The 20,468-nt window shown below is 37.8% G+C and overlaps 2 protein-coding genes across 7 annotated transcripts in view; one reads left to right on the forward strand and one right to left on the reverse strand.

Annotated features, from left to right (window-relative positions):
* Positions 1 to 18,847, forward strand: part of ARHGAP28 (Rho GTPase activating protein 28) — an 80,985-nt gene extending 62,138 nt beyond the window's left edge. For all 4 annotated transcript variants that reach the window (XM_083822699.1, XM_083822698.1, XM_083822701.1 and 1 more), the window contains 7 exons: positions 3,170 to 3,332; positions 4,757 to 4,839; positions 7,001 to 7,198; positions 7,905 to 8,048; positions 10,711 to 10,865; positions 11,499 to 11,563; positions 13,378 to 18,847. In XM_083822699.1, the coding sequence (XP_083678825.1) occupies positions 3,170 to 3,332; positions 4,757 to 4,839; positions 7,001 to 7,198; positions 7,905 to 8,048; positions 10,711 to 10,865; positions 11,499 to 11,563; positions 13,378 to 13,469 (900 nt within the window). In that variant the 3' untranslated portion in view covers positions 13,470 to 18,847. The remainder of the gene's footprint in view (positions 1 to 3,169; positions 3,333 to 4,756; positions 4,840 to 7,000; positions 7,199 to 7,904; positions 8,049 to 10,710; positions 10,866 to 11,498; positions 11,564 to 13,377) is intronic.
* LAMA1 (laminin subunit alpha 1) overlaps positions 18,471 to 20,468 on the reverse strand; it is a 105,536-nt gene continuing 103,538 nt past the window's right edge. For all 3 annotated transcript variants that reach the window (XM_083822695.1, XM_083822696.1, XM_083822697.1), the window contains one exon: positions 18,471 to 19,035. In XM_083822695.1, coding sequence (XP_083678821.1) covers positions 18,875 to 19,035 — 161 coding nt within the window. In that variant the 3' untranslated portion in view covers positions 18,471 to 18,874. The remainder of the gene's footprint in view (positions 19,036 to 20,468) is intronic.

Raw genomic sequence — 20,468 nt, forward strand, 5'->3', positions numbered from 1 at the left:
CAAATACTAACTGTACATAAATACTGATATGTGTAGATCAGCATTCCCAGTCCTACCAGTGAAAGGTCAGATTAGTTCCTGGGAACCAATAAATCACAGAGCATGTGGTCTATTGCTTTGCATTTGTTAATGTTCTATATAAAGCATGGACTTGGTGTTGAATTGAACTAAACATTGAGCGATACTTTCAGTTTATCTCTGTCATCCAAAATTGCTGTGATCTTATCTCCTTTTTAATTTATTTCAGAAATCCAGAGTTGTCAAGCTGAGCTAACTTAAGATCTTATTCTATGTCATTTTAACCTTTGTGTCATTTTATTTCTCATTTGTCTTCTGTGATCTTACGATTTCATGTTCCAAGTGAGAGAATTTTGACCTGTCTTCACTGTTTGGCAGCCTAGAATGCTGTATTTTCACAGGCTATTTGCAGGCCATGAACACAGGCTAGCTGGTAGCCAATAACCTTGGCTCTGCCACTACAGTGCAGTAACACTTGGAAATGTTCCTCCAGACCAACTTTATTCTAGAAGCTGAAGGCCTGTGCCAGAGGCAAGATAGGAAATGAAGGTGTATTGTTTTTGTTTTTGTTTTTGTTTTCTGGGCTTTGAAGCATCTATCTCTTTTCCATATTTTTTTTTAATCCAAATCTAGCAACTCCTTATTGTGATAACCTCCCATTCACACTTTCTCACCCTCAAGATAGCTATTCTTGCTTTCTGAAGCAGGAAGGCTCAGCCTGGTGGCACATGCGCAAAAACTAATGTTGGGGATTACTAAACACTGATGGGCTGGGTATCATCAAAAGTGACTGTACAAGAAAAAGCAGCATCATGTGAAATGCACCAAAGATAGGCAGTGGCATCCTAACTCCTTTTGTCTTTCTGGATTGATAAAAGTATTCAGTACCTTGCAAAGTGCCACATCTTGAAGAAGAGAACTCCTAATTTGTCCTGTACTTGTCAGCTTCCTCATTTTTTCATATAAATACTTTTAGAGTATTATTTCACACAATCTCAAATTTCTCAGATGTCTTTGGGGAGATTACACAGCAGGGCTGTGCTCTACCTAATTAAATGACTTTCTTGTTCTTTGCATGTACTGTGCTGTGTCTTGTTCACTCCTTATTCACAGCCTTTACCCAGGGAGATGCTATGAGATATGAGTTCATCTGTAACTTTCCTGTACTGGGTGGTAAGTCAAACTGCCCACATAAATGTTTTAAATTATTTGAGTTTTGGCTTCATTTAAGTCTGTCCAACAATCCAACCAGCAAGAGAGAGGGTTTTTTTTTTCAAAGTAGATCCAGATTTCATCCTTCAAAGCCTTCATACATTATTATGACATTAGGATTTGAGGGCATTCCAATTTTATTTCATTCTTGTTTGGAGAAGAAAAGGCATATGGAAGCAATTAAAGGTTACTCTTCTATAAAACAAAGAATAGGAGAAATAAATACAACTTTTCCTCTCTAATCTAGTCTCTAATTTAGTTTGTAACGAAAGCTCCAGTGAACCAAAACTGCACAATAATCTACCGTGGGATCAGCCATGGTAAAAAAGTGGCCAAAAAGTTTTTGAAAGCACTTAGATGCATGTGTCTGTGTGTGTGTGTATGTTTCTATGTATAAATATCTATCTCTATCTATTCTTACCTGTACATATATGTACACATATATGTACACATATATGTACATGTTTCAAAAGTTTTTCTTTGTATTTCTACTGCTTTCTCAGCAGAAACATGGAAAGTAGTTCTTCTCTCCTCTTGTGATTTTGATAAGGTGAGGAGTTCTGTTCCACATTTCCCAGTCAGTTACCAAGAGAAAATTTAATCCAGGTGTTTGTATGGTTTATGGGCAAAGGATGTGAACAGAGGAAGCTGAGATAGCCCAGATTACAAGAAGTAAAATGTGCTGGTAAAAATGAGATTGTAACATTATATACCAAATCCTGAATGAGTCTCTATTTCCTTTTGTGCCAGCCATTTCACTTCATTATGTGTGACCATATTTGATATGTAATTTCCTTCCATTCAAGTGAGGCATGGTAAACAGAATTCATTTTTGAAAGCTTTTCTGTCCAAATGGACTGGTTTTTGTTGTTGTTGTTTGTTGTGTTTTGTTTTATTTTGTTTTGTTGGCTTTTTTTTTTCATAGTAGTAATGTATATTTGACAAAAGCATGATCTGAAACTTGAATATCAGCTACAGATGTATTTTGTCAAAAACAGTCTCACAAAAAAAAACATTAACAGGCTTCTTATGGATAAGGCAGCATATGGCCAGTAATAATTGTGAAAGCTGTATTATTTATGGATATCCTTACATTACAAGGACTTCCTTCAATCTTATTTAGCCAAAAACTTTCTGACAGAGCTTACATTTTCCAAACAGTGATCTGGGTTTGAAGCCAAATTCTGCTCCTAATAGGAACTTTACTGAATATTTCCCATTCTTACACATATGAAACATTGATTTGTTACCCTCCAGAGCTAAATATACCTTGGTTATAGAGCAAGATGCTAACATGGAGAACAACAGGATTAGATATGCACCCAAAACAGTATAAGCAATTCTATCTGAACTCTCTCTTGGGCTTTTGAGGTGTTTGTTTTTGTTTTGTTTTGTTTTGTTTGTTTGTTTGTTTGTTTTAACATGCATCAAGTGTAGTTTTTCTGATAATTTGATGATGATTTGCTACCTTCATTTTTTTACAAAGTGATCAAATTTAATTATCACTAACCTAAAAGAAAATATCCTTCTAAAGACAGGAAGTCATGAAGTTCAAACCATTTGCTCAGGGCCCCTGGACTAGGATGCCAACAGATTGTCTAGCAATTTCACTGGCAGTGAGGAAGAACATGCCAACTCCTTTGTGATTTAAGGGTCAAAACCTCTGGATGAGTATTTTAATATGTCAAATATGTCACTGGCAGAGATCTAGCTATAGCAAACAAAATTTAGCCTGCATTGCAAAATATCCCCAGGAATCTGTCTTGTTAACCTGCTCTGAACTCCACACAGCTGTACCAGGACCACTACTGGTTTAGGGCTACTTTAATTCAACTGTGGTATAAACATGCCTGTTGTTTGTAAAAAGATTTCTGAAGTGATCTCAGATTGCCAGGTTAGAAGCAATGACTGAAGGTCAGATGTTCCTCTTATCTTTCAGAATCTTCATCAAGAACTGGAGGCAAAATTTTATGAAGACACTTTTGACTGGGACCAAGTACGAAACAATGATGCAGCAGGACTGCTGAAAATGTTTATAAGAGAACTCCCAAGCCCGCTCTTCACAGTGGAATATCTGCCTGCTTTTATCACTTTAGTGGAAAGTAGGTAGAAAAGGAGTTTTTATGAACTGATGTTGATAAATTGCAGCAGTGCAGAAGTAGAAAGAAAAAAAGATCTACTGAGTGGCCTAAGCATTTAATTTTTCTGCAACCGTTCCTTTTTAGACGGGGAAAAAAAATAAAAAAATCTGTGTATTTAGCCTATAGTATAGATTCATTGTGTGAGTGACACAACTGTTTAGTGTGAGATTTTAACCCTTTGAACAAACAATGGTTGAGCAATATCTTTCATATGTAGGTTAATTCACACAAATCACAGATTTCATAAATGAAAATTTCTGCAAGGTAAGTTCAAGTCACTTCCTTTTAGTTAATATTCTGTTAGATCTATTATTTTTCTTAAAGTTTATGTTGAGGTCAGAATATTCATACAAGATGCATGCGATCACAGATGGCTTCAGGCCATCTGTTTTTGTTTACAGTGTACACACGCCGTCTTATTTGGAGTACATTTCGTTCATTTCCATTCCAGGAAGAGTGCAGTAGTACCCTGCAATACCTATTGACTTTATTGTAAATTCACTTGAGCTAGGACAGAGTGAGACTATCAGGATGGTGAATTTATTCGGCAGACTGGTACAGAAAAATTAGAACCTTTATATAAGGCTGCGGCCAAATTTTCTGTCTCCATGAGGTAGCTTAAAGGGCATGGAGAGGTGACCCCTTGCTGCATCCTTCACGTAATTAAGTATGCTCCTTATGAGACCCAGACTGAATGCAGTGATGACCACTTTCCAGTGTGGTGAAGACTGAACAGGAGGTATCTGTGCAAAATAAAGTGACTGTTCTTCTTACTAATAGACACGTTATCCACATCACACTTTTGATTTTCCCCCAACCTCACTCACCCTCCCAGAGTGGAAGTGGATGAGAGTTAGTGTATTCCATTCCCATCTTCTCCATCGCAACTCATTATTGCATTTTGTAACTGACATTTAGCTAGAGTGCTAGATTTGGAACAAATATTTTTTTTAAGTTATGAACAATCAGTCTCCACTCTAATAACATAAGCATTCAGCAAAATACTCAACAATATTAGTATGAAAATTTTCTGAAAACAATTTCAGTTTGAAAGGGTGGAAACTACTTGATCCCTGTACAACACATTCTGACCCAGATATCAGAGGGAATCTGATTAGCACTGAAAAATATTGGGTCCTTGTTATTTAGACAGAATTTTATATAGCCTTGTCTCTGTCTGTGACAAAGATCCCAGATGTTAAGGAAAAACCCACTCATTAAACCCAATTTATGTTTGGGAAAAAAGTTGTTGTTAGTCAATAGCTAAACATGTTAATCTGAACTGGCTAGTCATTGCTGTGTTTCTAGAACTGCTGACCAACCAGGTTTTTAGATCAAACCAATTGTAACTGGGATTTGAAAAATATAATTGTTCATGTTCTTAGAAATCTCCAAGATCAAGTTACAGCTCCAAGCTTTGCATCTGTTGATCATGCTGCTGCCTGAAGCCAACAGGGACACAGCCAAGGTAAGTTCTTTATTTGGTATCACCTGCCATCTGTGGTGCCTTTGACTTCTAAATGAGAGCCAGTTTTGTGGTTTTTTTTCTCTTAACAGTCAATGATCAGAAGTTGCACCATGAAAGTATTCATCTGTGTTTCTTATAATTTTCTTGAAAAGGTGATCAAATTCCCTAGCTGTCATTTCTTTTACAAGCAATTAGAAATAGTTACTGAAGGTATCCAACTCCAAATGTTAGTAAATGGCTCCCAGAGATCATTTATCTTGAAGCATCCTTTTAAAAGAGGCATGTTCCTTGGATAGTTTGGGAAAATAAGGTTCAGTTCCTGAGGGTTCTGTATAACTGGAATTCTCTAGGTTGAAATTAAAAGAGAAGCTGTCCCCAAGGAGCTCGCCTAGAGCACCCCGAGGGCTGAAGGGCTTCCAGTTCACTGGACCAGACTGAAGGAGGTAATCCAAAGTAAAAACTCCTGAAATATGTATCTACAGCACGAATGTCAGGGCCTCAGCCTCAGCTGTTTTGCTTCACAATCCAATGCCCACATCCCTGTACCATTCCATGATACAAACACTGTGCCTACAAGCATTTGGGGTGGTGGGGAGCTCCCAGATCTGGTTAGAGCTGTGCTCTGACCCTAAGAGACACAGTCTGGGTCTTTGGACTTGTTTCCACTTAAAGAAAACCTGGGTGAATGAGTTACCAGGGAGCCACAGATGTTTTATCAGGTCCCCTTCTCATGAAGACCCTGCAGGTTCCCAACCCAAGAAGAACTCCTGTTGGTTAGTTTAGATATAGTTTTATGAACACTTCCAGTACCTAAAGGGTGCCTAGAGGAAAGCTGGAGAGAGACTCTTTGTCAGGAAGTGTAGTGATAGGACAAGGGTTAATGTCTTTAAACTAAAAAAGGGTAGATTTAGATTAGATATTAGGAAAAAAATCTTTACTTTGAAGATGGTGAGGCACTGCAGCAGGTTGCCTAGAGAAGTTGTGGATGCCCTGTCCCTGGAAGTGTTTAAAGCCAGGTTAGCTGGAGCTTTGAGCAACATGGTCTGGTGGGAGATGTCCCTTGATGACCAAGGCAGGGGAGTTGGAAGTGCCCTTCCACCCCAAACAATTCTATGATTCTATGATTCTATGAAACCAGGTACTTTATTTACTTGTATTTATTCATGGGTGTAGGACGTGAATAACAACCATCTTCCAAGTGTTTGAAGGTCTTGCCAGTCATCTGTGAACAATGGGAGTTATTTCTTGTAAAAAAGTCCGTACAGATATGGAGCCCTATATGTAAAACATGCTAGAAGAGTGGCTTTAATTATTGGTAGGCTTTTATACTAAAATAGAAATGATGACAAAACTGAGTGTGTCTCTACTTGCAATCTATAATGAGATTTTAGAAATTTCTCCAACACATTTTCTGTTTTTTAATCCCTTGGTTTGTAAAAATGTTTCAGTAGCAATGTCAGGATACAAAGATATTGGTTTTAATGGTGTTGTCTTGCAAAAGGACTCACTGGGAGACCCCAACTCTAGCCACAGCTACAATCCATCCTATTCAGTCACACAAGTAAAATTCTGGATAAACTGCCCAAAAGGGAAACTAGTTTCCTTTGAGTCTGCCATGCATGTGCAGAAGTGACGTCAGAGAATAACCACTGAGTGCTTCTTGCTTTCATTATCCCAGAACAAAAGTCTGGGGGTTGCTGGCAGAAGTGCCTCAGATTATATCACATATAGGACTGGTGCACATTTGAAGAGACACTGATCACCCTGATGATGGTAACATATAAAATCGTGACCAGATAGATCAAAACGGACACTTTGAAACCTATGAAGAAATTAATTATTCCATTGCAACACCCTTTTAGCTTTCGTGTACTACAGGGTTCAGAGCCTTACTACTGATACTGTACTTGACTTCTATGGATTTGGGATTATGCTCTAAGTGGTACATAATTTATAAAAATGTATTTTGCTGAACTATTTCTCTGTGGTTGATGTTGTAACTGTGACAGCAAGAAATCCAAATTAGAATACAAAACCCCCTAAATTTCACCTCCAAGTGCAAACATGGCAGCTTTCTAGCCATATAGGTAGTGCATCTGAAAATACTTCATTTGGGTAAAATATTTTGAGAGTCTGAGCATAATAAGTGTTGTTTTTCCAGGCCTTTCTTCAGTTCCTGAAGAAGGTGGTTGCTAATGAAGGAAAGAATAAAATGAATTTGTGGAATGTTTCTATGATAGTTGCACCAAACCTCTTCATCTACAAAGGGAAACGTGCAAACCAACAAGAAATGCAAGCAGCTGCCACCACAGCGCATATTGTGCGGCTTTTAATTCGGTACCAGGACATCCTGTGGACAGTGAGTAATGCTGGTTCCCTCTTTTGGTTCCAGTACAGGGAAGGATTTTGCTATATACAGCAGAACTGTAGAAAACAGACTAAACTGAGCTTCTTTCTGAGAAAGATTTAACTATTCTTTAGTAACTGGCTGGAGTCTTACATATCTAGAATGAGATAAAGTGGTAGGTACCTCTGGAAGGATATTTACCTTGCCTATCTAAGACATTCCCTTTTGCATGAATTGCCCTGTAGAGGTACCTATCCCACACCAATTATTTTATAGGAGAATGTATAGGAGAATGATTTAATCTAGATGCCTAGGTGAGATATCTACACTTGAATCAAATGAAATGACTGTTTAAAGTCTAGTCTATCAAAATACGGGCCAAAAGTGTATACTACTTGCTAGACTTCTGAAAGTTGGTGTGAAGATGATGACGGTCTTAACTCTTTTCCTCATGAAAAAGGGAAGTTATGATGTAGATTGCAAAGACAGCTTCGTAATAAAGTTCCTACCATGGCAAACATCACTAAAAAGATTGATATGGAATGAAAGATGAACCACCAAAGGTGGGTTGTTAGGGGGAGCTGCTAAACCCATGTATCTTGCAGTAATAAATAGAGCTTCTGATACATGAAATTTGGTAACTTTTTGAAGACCAAACACCAGTTTTAGGAGGGGGAAAATCAACTGTTTATTCTCAGCTCTGTTTTCCTCCCTTTAGGTCCCATCCTTCCTGATTTCCCAAGTGAGAAAAATGAATGAGGCAGCAATAAACAACAGCAAGAGGCAGCTGATGTTTGACAAAGGAGTGAGAAAACTTCTGAGGAGAAAGACCATGGAGCGGGAGAGACCTGAAAGACCAGAGGTGTGATAAAAATGTAACATATCCAAATGTCAGCTTTAACTAACATCCCTCCTCTGTTATCTCATAAAAGCTTCTGGGGTGTGGGGAGGAAATTCCTATAGAGGTGTTATAAAGCTACTGCTTCTTTAAATATGTCTTCAAATTTTATTTCTATTCTAAGTGCTGCCATCTGGGGTGTGTTAGACCAACATCAGACTTTCATTCTGCCTTTCTCCTTAACTCTGCCGAATCTACATAATCCACCCCTTTGCCCTTTCTAAGTGGCTGACTTAAGTTTGCTTATTGCATCTCTTTTGCCATATATGCTCTCTTCACCATAGTAGTGATTGTCAACATTATTATTTGCCTATGCAGTTCCTCATACATAGGGAACTTGCTCTCAAGAAATTATGGTCAATGTAGTAGATAAATTCTTTAACTATATGTAAATCAAGTGTATTTTAATAGAGAAAACCAGTATGAGTGAAAGTGTTAGAATAGTGGGTTTTATACAAACCTTTAAAATAGAACGTCCCTTAACTTTCCAGTCAGACAACAGCTTGTATATTTTGCCATACAAATAAGCTGATTCCAATCCATAACATTCTGTGATTTTGTGATTTGGGAGCTATCTTGAAAGATGTGCTTCCCATCCCAATATTTTGATAAGACAAAACACTGGGGATTGATTGAGAAAAGGTGATGCACGCAGAATGATTTCTGAAATTTCCAAGTTATAAACTGTTACACACGTGATGTTTTTGTACATGTTTTATAAGAAAATGATCATATGTAGATGGTCCTTTACAGACCTGTAGATATTCTATAAATGCATGGATCTGTAGTTGGGTAATATGATGGTCCATATTAGTAGTTGCACTTACTCATGCTCTGGCCCAGAACACTCGATATTCTCCTTGCAAGTTTTGATTTTACAGCTTTACACTAACTTCCTAAGCAGAAAGAAAATCCAGTTTGCCCTACATAGACACCAAAACTAGGTCTAAATTTTAAGCATCTGATGAAGTAGTTCTCAGGTCTCTATTCACCAGATAGTCAGAGGAGAGAGGTGGATACCTTGGAGGACTTCCAGAGCTCCAGGTCCAGTTCAGGCTTAGGAAAGTCTGATACAAAGATCTTCCTCTGGTTGTCTTAAAACCACCAGCTTTTCTCCACCAACTGGATGTAGAGTTTAAGAACTTACTTGAGGAACACTACTTCAACAGACACCTCAGATGAACATACTTGTTAAGTGTAACATATAAACCAGGCAACTTGGCAAGTTGTACACATCTGTGCAACATATGCAGTCCCTATAGCAGCTTTCATGTGGTACCACCATGTAGTAACTACCTTTGGCAACCAAAACAGAGGCCTTTACGTTCTTTCATGGTGATTTAAAAGAATGGAGATAGGTGAATTACAAGAGGAGTAATCAAGGCACTGGTTGAGGCCCCTACAGATATCAGAGGATAGGCTGGAAGGAAAAAAAGAGACGACAAAGTAGGAAGGAGTGGTATTAAGAGATTGTGAGAAATAGAGAATAAACCACCTAACACAGACAACACAGAAATTGCAGAAGGGAGCATTTGGAAAAAAATAGAAATAGAGGATATGTGTGAATGGTGAATAGGTGCTAATTCAGCTTTTTGGAGAATTCATTTGCTGGCACTGTCTGAAATGTGCTGTGGGGAGGATATACGTTTATGATGCAGATACAGACATAAGTGTTTGTTTAAAAAATAGGTCTAGGTTACTCTGTGCCAAAACCGTCCTCACTCTGGAGCGAGCACAATGAGAGCTTCTAAGGAGAGTGCATTACTGTAGCCCCGCACCTTTGGAAAGACAAGTTCATTGATTGTAGTAATTGGTTTTGCATCTAGTAAAAAGGAGACTAGCCATGGCAGGTAGCTGAAATATGAAGGGTAAATTGGAAGCAAACTCTGTTTGGATAACTGAGTTGAATTTTGAGAGCACTTAACACAAACCCCAGGTCTCAGATGTCCTAAATTACACAGCAGCAGAAACTGGAGAGACTATTGTGCTCTGCTCAGCATGGTATTAACTGGATTAGCACTGGAATGCAAACCTTGCTAATTGATTTATCTGCCATTAATCATGGAAGAGTGCATAAACTTCATAGATGATTCTTTGAACCCTACACAAGGTCAAATTGCAAATTAACGGAAACCATATGGTACTTCAATATTTTACTGTACGTAAGCTTCGATGTAGCTGAAGCTCTAGAAGGTGGAAACAGACTGGATCTTCATGCATTGAGAGAATTTCAGCTTTTAAGGGAAAGGGAAGGCATTCCTATACATTTTTATATATTTTTAAATAAGCTGTTGGTCCACTGAACAATGTTAAAAGAATAACTTTAAAAATCTCAGACAACAACTTGATTCAAACTATTATTGCAGGCAATTAAAATTCAAGGGCTGTACTTTATTCTGCATGCATTTCTGTGATGTTTGCCAAGGAGTTTTTGTCTTTGTGTTGTATCTTACCATACTGTATCTACAAATGTGCAATTATATGATTATAAAATTGTTTTTTGGATAATTAAGTGAATCTATGCCTGTGATTTTTGCAAGCAACCTCAAAAAAGCTGCAGAACTGCTTCTGATCGGAGTTACAGTAACATGTGCCTTAGACTTACTCTACTGAATATTCACTTTAGGGAGCTGTCACTTTTCCCCCATACTTGCAGTCTGACATACCCGAGGGGGTGATAAGAGTTTATGCACCACTGCATTCAAAAGTCTCTATGGCAATTCAACTCAACAGCCAAACAAAAGCCAAAGACATCCTGGCTCGATTCCACTGTGAAAACAGGTGGGTAAAACAGAACATTTTGTTTTTCCTGAACAGTAATGCCAGAACCATTAACAAATAGATAGTCCCCTTTTCAGAGACTCATTGTGTTACAAGAATTCTTTTTATATTCTAAAATTGCTAATTCATGGTTACATCCGTCAAAGAAAATTTAACCACTGATTTTATTCTTTATAGTTTACTTAATAATTGGCTTCCACACAGAATCAATCTGCCCTCTGTTATGCCACCACCAGAAACATATAGGCTTTCCGCATAAATACAAAGAGATTGTATTACATCTGCCCATAAAATGTTGATGATTTTATTTCTGTAAAGTAGTAATTGTTAGCAGCTATGGGAAATGGCAAATTGTGTTTGAATGTCTTTCCTGCAGAATCTTCCAATGTTATCACATAATTCTATTCTTTAAATAAATAATAAACAGTATAATAGAAAGCTTAGTTAACTGTGACATAGTAAACTGCCTCTGCAGCAGATATATTCTGCTCTGTTTGGTAGAAGTCCTTGCGTTTGATGAGTAAATTCACCAGAGGAGGGAAAAAATATCAATTTTCTGCTTAATATAGATGACAGTTGATAGGGCAGAAGTTATAACACAAAAAGCAAACTGAACCTTTTTTTCTCTCCTAGCCGTGGATCTTCACAGAACATGAGAGGCCAGATCCAAAGTTTACATGAAGTTGGAGGAAACATAGGTAGGTCTCCTATTTGCAGATTGAACTCTGAATGTCCTTAGCCTCCTAAAACACCTCAGGTCAGTGCTGTTTTCACACAGCTGGGTCTTTCCTGCCTTCCAGTCCATCTGCAGGAAAGGTGTCTGATCCACAGTTGTTAAAATCAACCTAACGATGCCTGCTGACTCCAGCATGACTGGAGGGGCACCCTGCAGGATAGAGTGACCTGACGGCAAGATCTCAGCAGGACTCCTTACGACCGCTGTAGTCCTGCCAAATTCATCTGACCTTTCATTTACCTCTCTCGTACTCACAATTGGGCCATGGTTAAGAGATCCTTGATCTTCCTCTTGTGAACACATTCTACCTCACTCTTACATCTTTTCCTAAAATATATTTCTGTTTCTTCCTCACTGTGTGTAAGTGTTAACCTCCCAAAATATAAACACGGAATGGAGAATTCGGCCCCTGCCTATATGGATGTAATATATTTGTATTAATACATGTGCTTTATTAATATTATGATTTCCTTGCAGTAATGATTTTTTTTTCTTCTGTGTTTCATGCAGTGACATTTTTGTAATAACAACAGTGGTTTGCCAAACGCACAAAAAAAAGGTCAAAAACCAGATTTTAATTTGATATTGCAAATCCTGACTCTCTCTCCATACATCCTGAAATTCTGCATGATCTGAGTCTTTTATCAGTTGTCTGATGAGACCCATTACTTCTAGGTTCAGCTCTAAACAGTTTCCGTAGAATTATTACAGAACACCACAGACTTATTTCAACAGCAGTCAAGAACCAAAGTCTTTATTATTGCTATGCTCATACAAAGCTTAATTTGACTACTGGTTTGTTTTGGCTGGTTAAACAGGATGACCAAGAGATCCTAACAGAGATGCTAAAGACCTTTTGAAACAATCCTAAGTATTCCAACATGTTCTTGCAAAAAAATCCAGACATTTAATTTATATGTTTTTGTTTTGTTTTGTTTTTAATATAGTCCTAGATGTTCCAGGGAACCTTATTCAATCAATTCATTTATATTGCTTTCACTTGAGTAAAATCATTAGGACCCTAGCGACATAAGTAACTGGACAAAAATTTTACTATCATCATTTGTGTCACAGCAACGTAACCTCACCAGTTAAATGGCTTCATAACCCAGCATAAATCCAATGTAATCCAACAAATCAACTTAACTCAAGCATTTATTGCCTTATTATTCAATTAACGAGCACCAAATGCCTCTTTTGGTGTGAAAGGCAAATTGTGGCAAAGGCAGCAGGGACTCCCCAGCCAGCCAATTCCCATTCACCACCTCATGCAACCTTCAAACTGCCAGACTTAAAAGAGCTTTTTTTTTTTTAAAAAAAAAAAAAAAAGAAAAACAGCAACTGCCAGAAACCTTGCTATAGTCTGTATTTGTCTTTGTGAGTTCCTACATGGGTGGGAACACATGGTTTACAGAGTTGCTTTTTCAGCATTTAAAAATAGCACAGAAACTAGAGAGTTAGAGAGGTGTAATTCCAGTCTAGTACATCCAATGAAAAAAAAAAAAATATATATAGTGGCACTTGCTGTAATAGTGTTGTTAATAGTTATAGAGAAACCATAATATTTGTTTAACATTTGACTAAATGCCTCATCCATAACTCAGTGTAATGCAAGGCATCCCGCCTGGAAGTGGAAGTGAATTATGAATCCCACCAAGTAAATCACTGGCACATTTATCAAGGCCCCTATCTGTAGCCAGAATACATTAGCTTGACACACAAAACTCACTATGTGAACATCAGAGATGCATTCACAGCTGTCAACTTTTGTTTCAGGTCAGCACTGTTTGGATCCAGACGCATACATGTTAGATGTTTACCGTGCAAATCCTCAGGCGGAATGGGTGATAAAACCAAAAGCAAGCTGAAGCCCAAAGCTGCAGCGTACTGGACAAAGGCCAAATGGACAACTGTGATGCCTGTCATTTTCAGAAGCTCTTGCCTCTTGCCAGAGATGAAAACAAAATGGTAGCTATCTACAGGGTATTATTCCTTCCTACCATACTGTCCAACTGATGTTGATCATATACTACTCTCAGTATAAGAATTGTCACTCCAGTTTCTGGCCAATTTGACGTTAACACATCAGTTAAGCTTTCATATGGATTGTGCTTGTGCCAGTTGGCCCAGGAGTTGAGGTGGACAGACCAAGGTACGGAAGCACTGAAAACAACCTGTCGCATATGGAGTTGTTCGTTTCCTGACTTGGCAATAGAACAAGGATCTTTGGAAAGGAAAGTATCCAGTGGCATCTGAGGATGCATGAAACACTACCAGCCACAGCATAACACAGAAGCATCACATTCAAGAAGAAGAAGGACTCTGTCAAGCATGGAACAGAGGAGCTTGACCAGCAGCAGTGCCAAGACATAGCTGTGTGATAAAATCAAACCTTTCTGCTGAAAGTAAACCTGTGCAGTGTGCATTACTGCAATATTTACATCTCTCAATCACTCCTCATGAGTACATGGTGCTGGGGAAGGAGGGGAAGGAGGCAAGGGGGAGAACTACTGTGTAGACAGCTATACTGCTTTACGTATGTACCACTGTATATATTACTATCAGTCTTCTGAAATCGTCTGTCTGGATCTCATTACTGCGTGCATTTGTAGTGCCACAAAACATTTTCTCCGTCCTTCTTCTGTCAGACACACAAGCTTCAGGAGATGAATACTAAGTGAGAAGGGGCACATCCCCTGGCTCCATCTTTTACTTGATACACTCAGATTAAAGTCTGTGTAATGCCACACTATGAGTTATGTGTTAATGGTGCCACTTACTGACGCCATCTTTTTCGTTAAACATTATAGTTTCTTAATTTGTAATCTAATTATTTTTCTTTTGTTTATTTTAGCTTCGATGTGTAAGCAATTTTTATACTATTCAGCTGCATTGAGAAGAAGGATCTTTTTCCAGACCTTGTGTAACACAGCATGGAGAAGAAAAAGAGCTTCCAAGAGCAGAGGGATTTAAGACTTATTTAACATTTGCATACTAAGCCCTTAAGACCACAGCCAGACTAGGCCTAGTTGTGCTAGGGTTTTTACAAATACATAGCAAACTGCAGCTACTTTTACAGGTTGCATGCAGTCTATGAAAATACATAGGATGACAAGAGAACAGGGGGCTGCAACTGCCTTGAAAGTTCAGCACAGCAAATATAAGACAGGATGGTTGGCAGCCAGTCACAAGGGTGAGCATCCTTCCTCACCTAATCATCTGGCTCTGGGCTACACTTTATATAATCAAAGCATGTTTGTCAAGTAGGAAAATCACAAGGCTCCGTAAAAGAGAAAGTATTTTTTCATCTTTGTCTTAGAAAGAAAGTGGGAACTAACACCTTCAACCAACACCTTCAGGGACACCGCAATGTCCCCCCGTCATCACATTAATTAACGTATTGCACAATGGGTTCACCCACAGTGTGATCAGTAGGGCTTGTTCATCATCTGGACACACAGATGAGACAGAAGCTGGTGCTCCAGTTACCAGGTACCAATGTAAAAGCTTTCTGAAACAGATTTTCCAGGTGAACATAAAAGTACATTGTCCTACAGAGAAAGCCTGCAACTTGTGATGATCTGCTGAAGCTCTATGATGATGATTTTCACACTTAAGAAATCCTACTTCTGGTTCAAAGTTAATTGTGTTCTCCCATAGTTAACTTTCTTTGTCAGTGTTCAGTGGAAGAAGTCAACAACTAATCTGCAATTTTACCAGCAACAATAATGTCTACAGAGGGCAGATCCTGCCTTTCTGTTTTTCTTTCTTGAGATTAAAAATGATAAAATTTAGCAACATTATTTTTTGTTCACTTTAAAACACAGTGTAATTTTTATATTTCTAATTTTTGTTTTTCATAACACTAATGGGTGCGTAGTTGCAGCCAGGCTTAGACCAGGACTATTGTATTATAACATGCACTGCTTATTTTGACAACTATTTATTTTAAATATATGAGAGAGAGGAGATCTGTGGTTTGCTTGTAGAACTCAGCATTAATGCTTTGTCATGTGCTTTGTTCTTGATTTCCTTTAGTTCCCTCTGTGGCCATGGAGAATTCCTTCTGCTATGCTGCCCTCCTTTTTTAGCTGTAAAACAGGACTAGTACTTTCCTCGTAAAGGTAATGTGAGAATTAGTTGGAGTTAAATGCTGCTCTCAGCCGAACTCCATGAGCAGAGCAGGAGTTATAAACATCCATTTAGGAAGGACAAACTCAGCAAAGGGATTTTATGTGGAAAGTGCTTTGAATACAAAATGCATAATAGAAATGCTAAGCATCATTGTATTTATAGCCAACGAAAGAGCTTTTATGACTATACAGAAAGCCTGAACATTAACTAGAGAATTTGAAATGTCATAGCAAACAAGATAACTCTTTCTACAGTACTTTCAAACACATTGACTTTCACCGTCTTGCCCACTCCCTTCAGCCTGTATTCTCAATAGCTATGCAAGGGAAAGAAATGTACAGAGTTCAGGCTGTAATTTACTCAGCAACTTACTTCTGGACCTTGAATTGAGGACTGCATCAAAGTGGTTTCCTAAATCTCATTGTACTCTGCATGGGATAGAAAGGGTTATTAAAAGACTTTCACCTTTTACCACTTTGCAACTTAGAAAAGCCAAATCTGATGTAATGAAATCCATTCTGCAAACAGTTGTTTCACACTAAAGTTGCCTATAACTTTATAAGACATGCATGTTAGCAGATGAACTAGATTCTACATACAGTGCCCAGACTATTACAATGTGGCCAAATACCTGCTGTCTCTGAAACAGAATGGTTTTGTTTTTTTTTTTAATACAAACGGACCTAACGACCCATGTGTAATGTGGTTAATACTGTTACACATTAAGTTGTTTTGTGTTGTTGTGGTACACTAACTTGAATTAATATGCAGCAGACAAAGTGAACAATCTCACCAATATTTTTAAATGTGAGGTTTAAACTTGAGGCATTAGATTTCAAAATGCTAGCAGAGGTATCTGGAATTTTGCTCCTCTTTACAGCAGTTGAAGTCAAAACAACGTATGTTGAAAGCAATTAATAAGAAAGTGGTAGCAAGAAGGGAGAGACTTGTTCAAAAAACTCCAAAGATGCCTGAAGCATTTATATACTCCAATTTATATATTCTATGGTTCTACAAAGACAACATTTTGCATATCAACACATACAGAGAGAGTATTGCAAGAAATAGGTTTCAGAAACAGAGTAGAATGCTCTAACCTGTTTATTCAGCTAATGTGTGCGTGTGTGCAAATGTGTCTGTGTCTATGTATAATAAAAACTACCTCACTCTCCATTTTCCAGGAAAAACATTTTGGCTTAGAAGTTTAATATTCCAAAGCTTTCTATTATTAATTTCACCTCTCCATTATTCTTTTACATAGATAAAGTGCTCCTCCTTATAAGGGGCAATATTTTGAAATTACCTAAAAATATACATTAAAAGACATATTTGAGGATATGGATTAAACTTCATCCAAACCATGTTGCCTCAATTACTGCTTGTAATGTGAACCTTATTTGATCACATCCTGTGGTTAACAGGCAACAAATACAAACACACTGTTTCAGTTTTTATTTTCAATTGCGTTCCAGTAATGTGTATCTTCTCTGGAAAATAATACAATGCCACTAATCAAAGCAAAATGTTTGCATGTACGTTTCCCTTAAACTCCTTATTATAATGTTAAGTGTTTTGTTGAAGTAAGCCCACGTATTAGTGTTATTTGTACAGCAGATTGTGTCCATTGTATTGTATTCATGTCAAAAATAAAAGCAATAACAACAAAAAAATTCTTCAAAGTGAAACACATGGTTTTCTGATGGAAGCAGGTGACAGAAATTGCAAAAAGGTGTGATGAATCTGTCTCAAAGGCAATTCCGTTGGTATACCACCTGAAAAAGTACACAGAAAGATAAAAGACCACATTCTGCCACATTTGCTTAAGTGGAGCACTTTTGCTTCAGGAGCTTTTCTCTTGGACTACTCCAATGAACAAAACAAAATGACAGTACTTATAATCCTGCCTCACTGAAATCAGCAACAAAGTACTTTAGGTTTCATTGGAGATAGTATTTTTTTAAAAACTACCGTAAAATAAGTAGAGCAATATTGACATTGGAAGGAACTGTAAACATGCATGGAAAAAGACAAACAAAATTATGAGGCACAGACAAAAACTCTGCTGGTTCAAAGACAAAAAGGAGAGGGAAGTGACTTGTAAAGAACTACATTTATTATAGACGCATGTGTAAGTACCAGACATGTTTCACCACTGGTCAGTGATCCAGTCAGTTGATGAGTACACATTCTTACTTGAGTCAGATTCAGTGTGTAGCCCCCAAGGTATACTTGAGGAGGTGTATGGAATGGAAGTGTCATTTTAGAAAAAGACACAGACACAATAAGAAAAGAGAGAGAGAACTGCTGTCTGGCCTGTTAACTAGGGCATGGAAGGTGTTCCCTTTCATCCTGTAAGAAATACTGTTTTCCCAAGAAAGATGTATTAGTTCTCTTTGCCAAAATACACAGTTGTTGCCAAACCAGATCCCAATGGTTTCTTCACCAGCACAGCATTTCACATGCTTCTTTGTGCTGGGGAGTTGCTGCTTGTCCTGCAGCTGATCCACCTAAGATAACGTGGCTAATGGGGGACAGGACTGGATATTAAGCAGGAGGAAAAGGGATCAGGGTTACCATATAAACTATAAACAAGAAAATTCTATTCATTAGACTCTGAATTTGATACCTTCAAAATTATGCCATTAGTCTCCTGCTCCCTCTGCTGGCACTTGTACTTTTCACTTCATAACCTTACGGCCTGTTTTCTTCTAATTGAAATATATGGATTGCTGAGCTACATGAAATAATGCAGTTTATTGTAGTTTTATTACATGATCCAACATTATTACCGGTTTATAAAATGACCAAGACACAATAAAATGAAATACTGTCAAGTAATCAAGAGAACACATATTGTAAACACAGATTAATAAAAATTCCCAAAAGAAAAATACCCAATTAATGCCATTAACATTGTAGTAGAGGTATTTGTTGTTTAGAAAAAATCTAGTTAAAATTCAGACATAGAGCTTCTTACTAAAAAAGACGACCTGAGTTGGAAACAACCAGAAAAAAAAAAATCAAAGAGATGCAGGTTCTCACCAAAACCTTCTTTTCATTACAAAATGAGAATGAAAAATAACAGATCAACAAACAAACAAAAAATTAACACTCTAATCCAGACCAGCTTTGCTGCTGTTCAGTGCTCAGCCCCAGGGCAGGAATGAGGAAAGACTCCACGCAGGTCAAAAGCTTTGCTGAAGTCAAACAATTCTGTCTGTTGGCCCTTGTTCATCACAAGGTTCCTCAAACAGCCATGGAATGAGCTCTTGCTCGTGAGACAGTTTTGCTTCACATCACCTGAAAACAAATATCAAATATGTAGAACATATCTCCAATGAACTGAAACAACACAAAGATCCAGGTTACTATTTAATCGCTTCCCATCCCTCCCAAACGAGACAGAAAAATAAAAACTGAGGAGCACCAAGTTCCATTCACATTTGGATGATCTCAGACATCCCACCATGGACGGGCATTGTTGCCTTCAAGCATGAGCCATGCACTGGGACAACTTATGCAGGAATAAATTGCCTGAGGGGACAACAGGAGATAAGAGTGGGGAAAAGAGAGGAGAAAGCCATTTTACATGTGTCTTCCGAGTAAAAATTGTAGCTGACAGAATATGAAGCAACAGCTGAGCTGTACACCGTCATGGATTCCCTTTGCAAATAAGACGTGGTACAGAGTTCAACTCTTTTTTCTATACAACCTGTGAAAAATTTCACTCTACACTAAGTTCACTCTATAAGACCTATACTAATTAAGATCCAGTTAATTACCATTAATTCATTTTTCATAAAGAACCAAAACCTTGTCCAACCGAATGCTCTGTAACGTTTTAAGCTATTATCCCTAAAGCTTTCCAAATATTTAAAGGCTGAGTCTGCCCTTCAGATTTCATCACTCTATTTTCACACAAATGGAAAGATCTCAACTGATAAGCTGAAACAGCTGTTTTGATGGGCATTTGATTCTATGTTTAAAGGTACAGAATATTAAAAACAATACAAAGCCTACTTAGTAACGATGTGATACTTAAAAGGCTATAAATAAATGTATTTGTATATGCCTACAAGAAGGTTAAGCTCATGATCATCCAAATTCAACCCTCTTAATGAATAACTTATTCTGGCTCAAATTATCAGCTAATGAGTTACACTATTTAAAGATATTTCAATTAGATATTTTTTGTGTTACTATCTTTTTATACTACCATCATACTACGACCGACAAGCAGTTAATTCAGAAGGAAACACACACACATTGAGGGAGGTATATGTGCATCTGCTTCAGTTTGGCTTCTGCCTGCACAGTCCCTGACATTGAACATTAGCAAAAAATAAAGCAGATAAAAGCACTGTAGAAACCTTACTTAGATGAAAGTAAAGGGAAGCCTTAATATGAATTTGGCTGTAATAGAACCAAATATGAACATACACAGGAACGATGTTGTTAATCCTGAGAGAGACTGTGAAAGACAAGCCACACGTAGGAAATCCTTCTCATGAACTAAGGAGTCGGTTTGTGTAGGAAAGTAAAATGATTCAGCTGATCTAGCCAACACACACAACAGCTAAATGCATTCCTCCACAAAGACAGAACACACAAATATTAATATGCTGTGACCTCAGTGACAATGTGAAAAATGGTAAGTATGTTTTATAACTCAATCATGAACTTTATGACTCTGAGCGAGAGGGGTTGGGGGAGCCGGTTCTTATGAGAGAGCG

Source organism: Anser anser, assembly GCF_964211835.1.
Source record: "Anser anser genome assembly, chromosome: 2".
NCBI lineage: Eukaryota > Metazoa > Chordata > Aves > Anseriformes > Anatidae > Anser > Anser anser.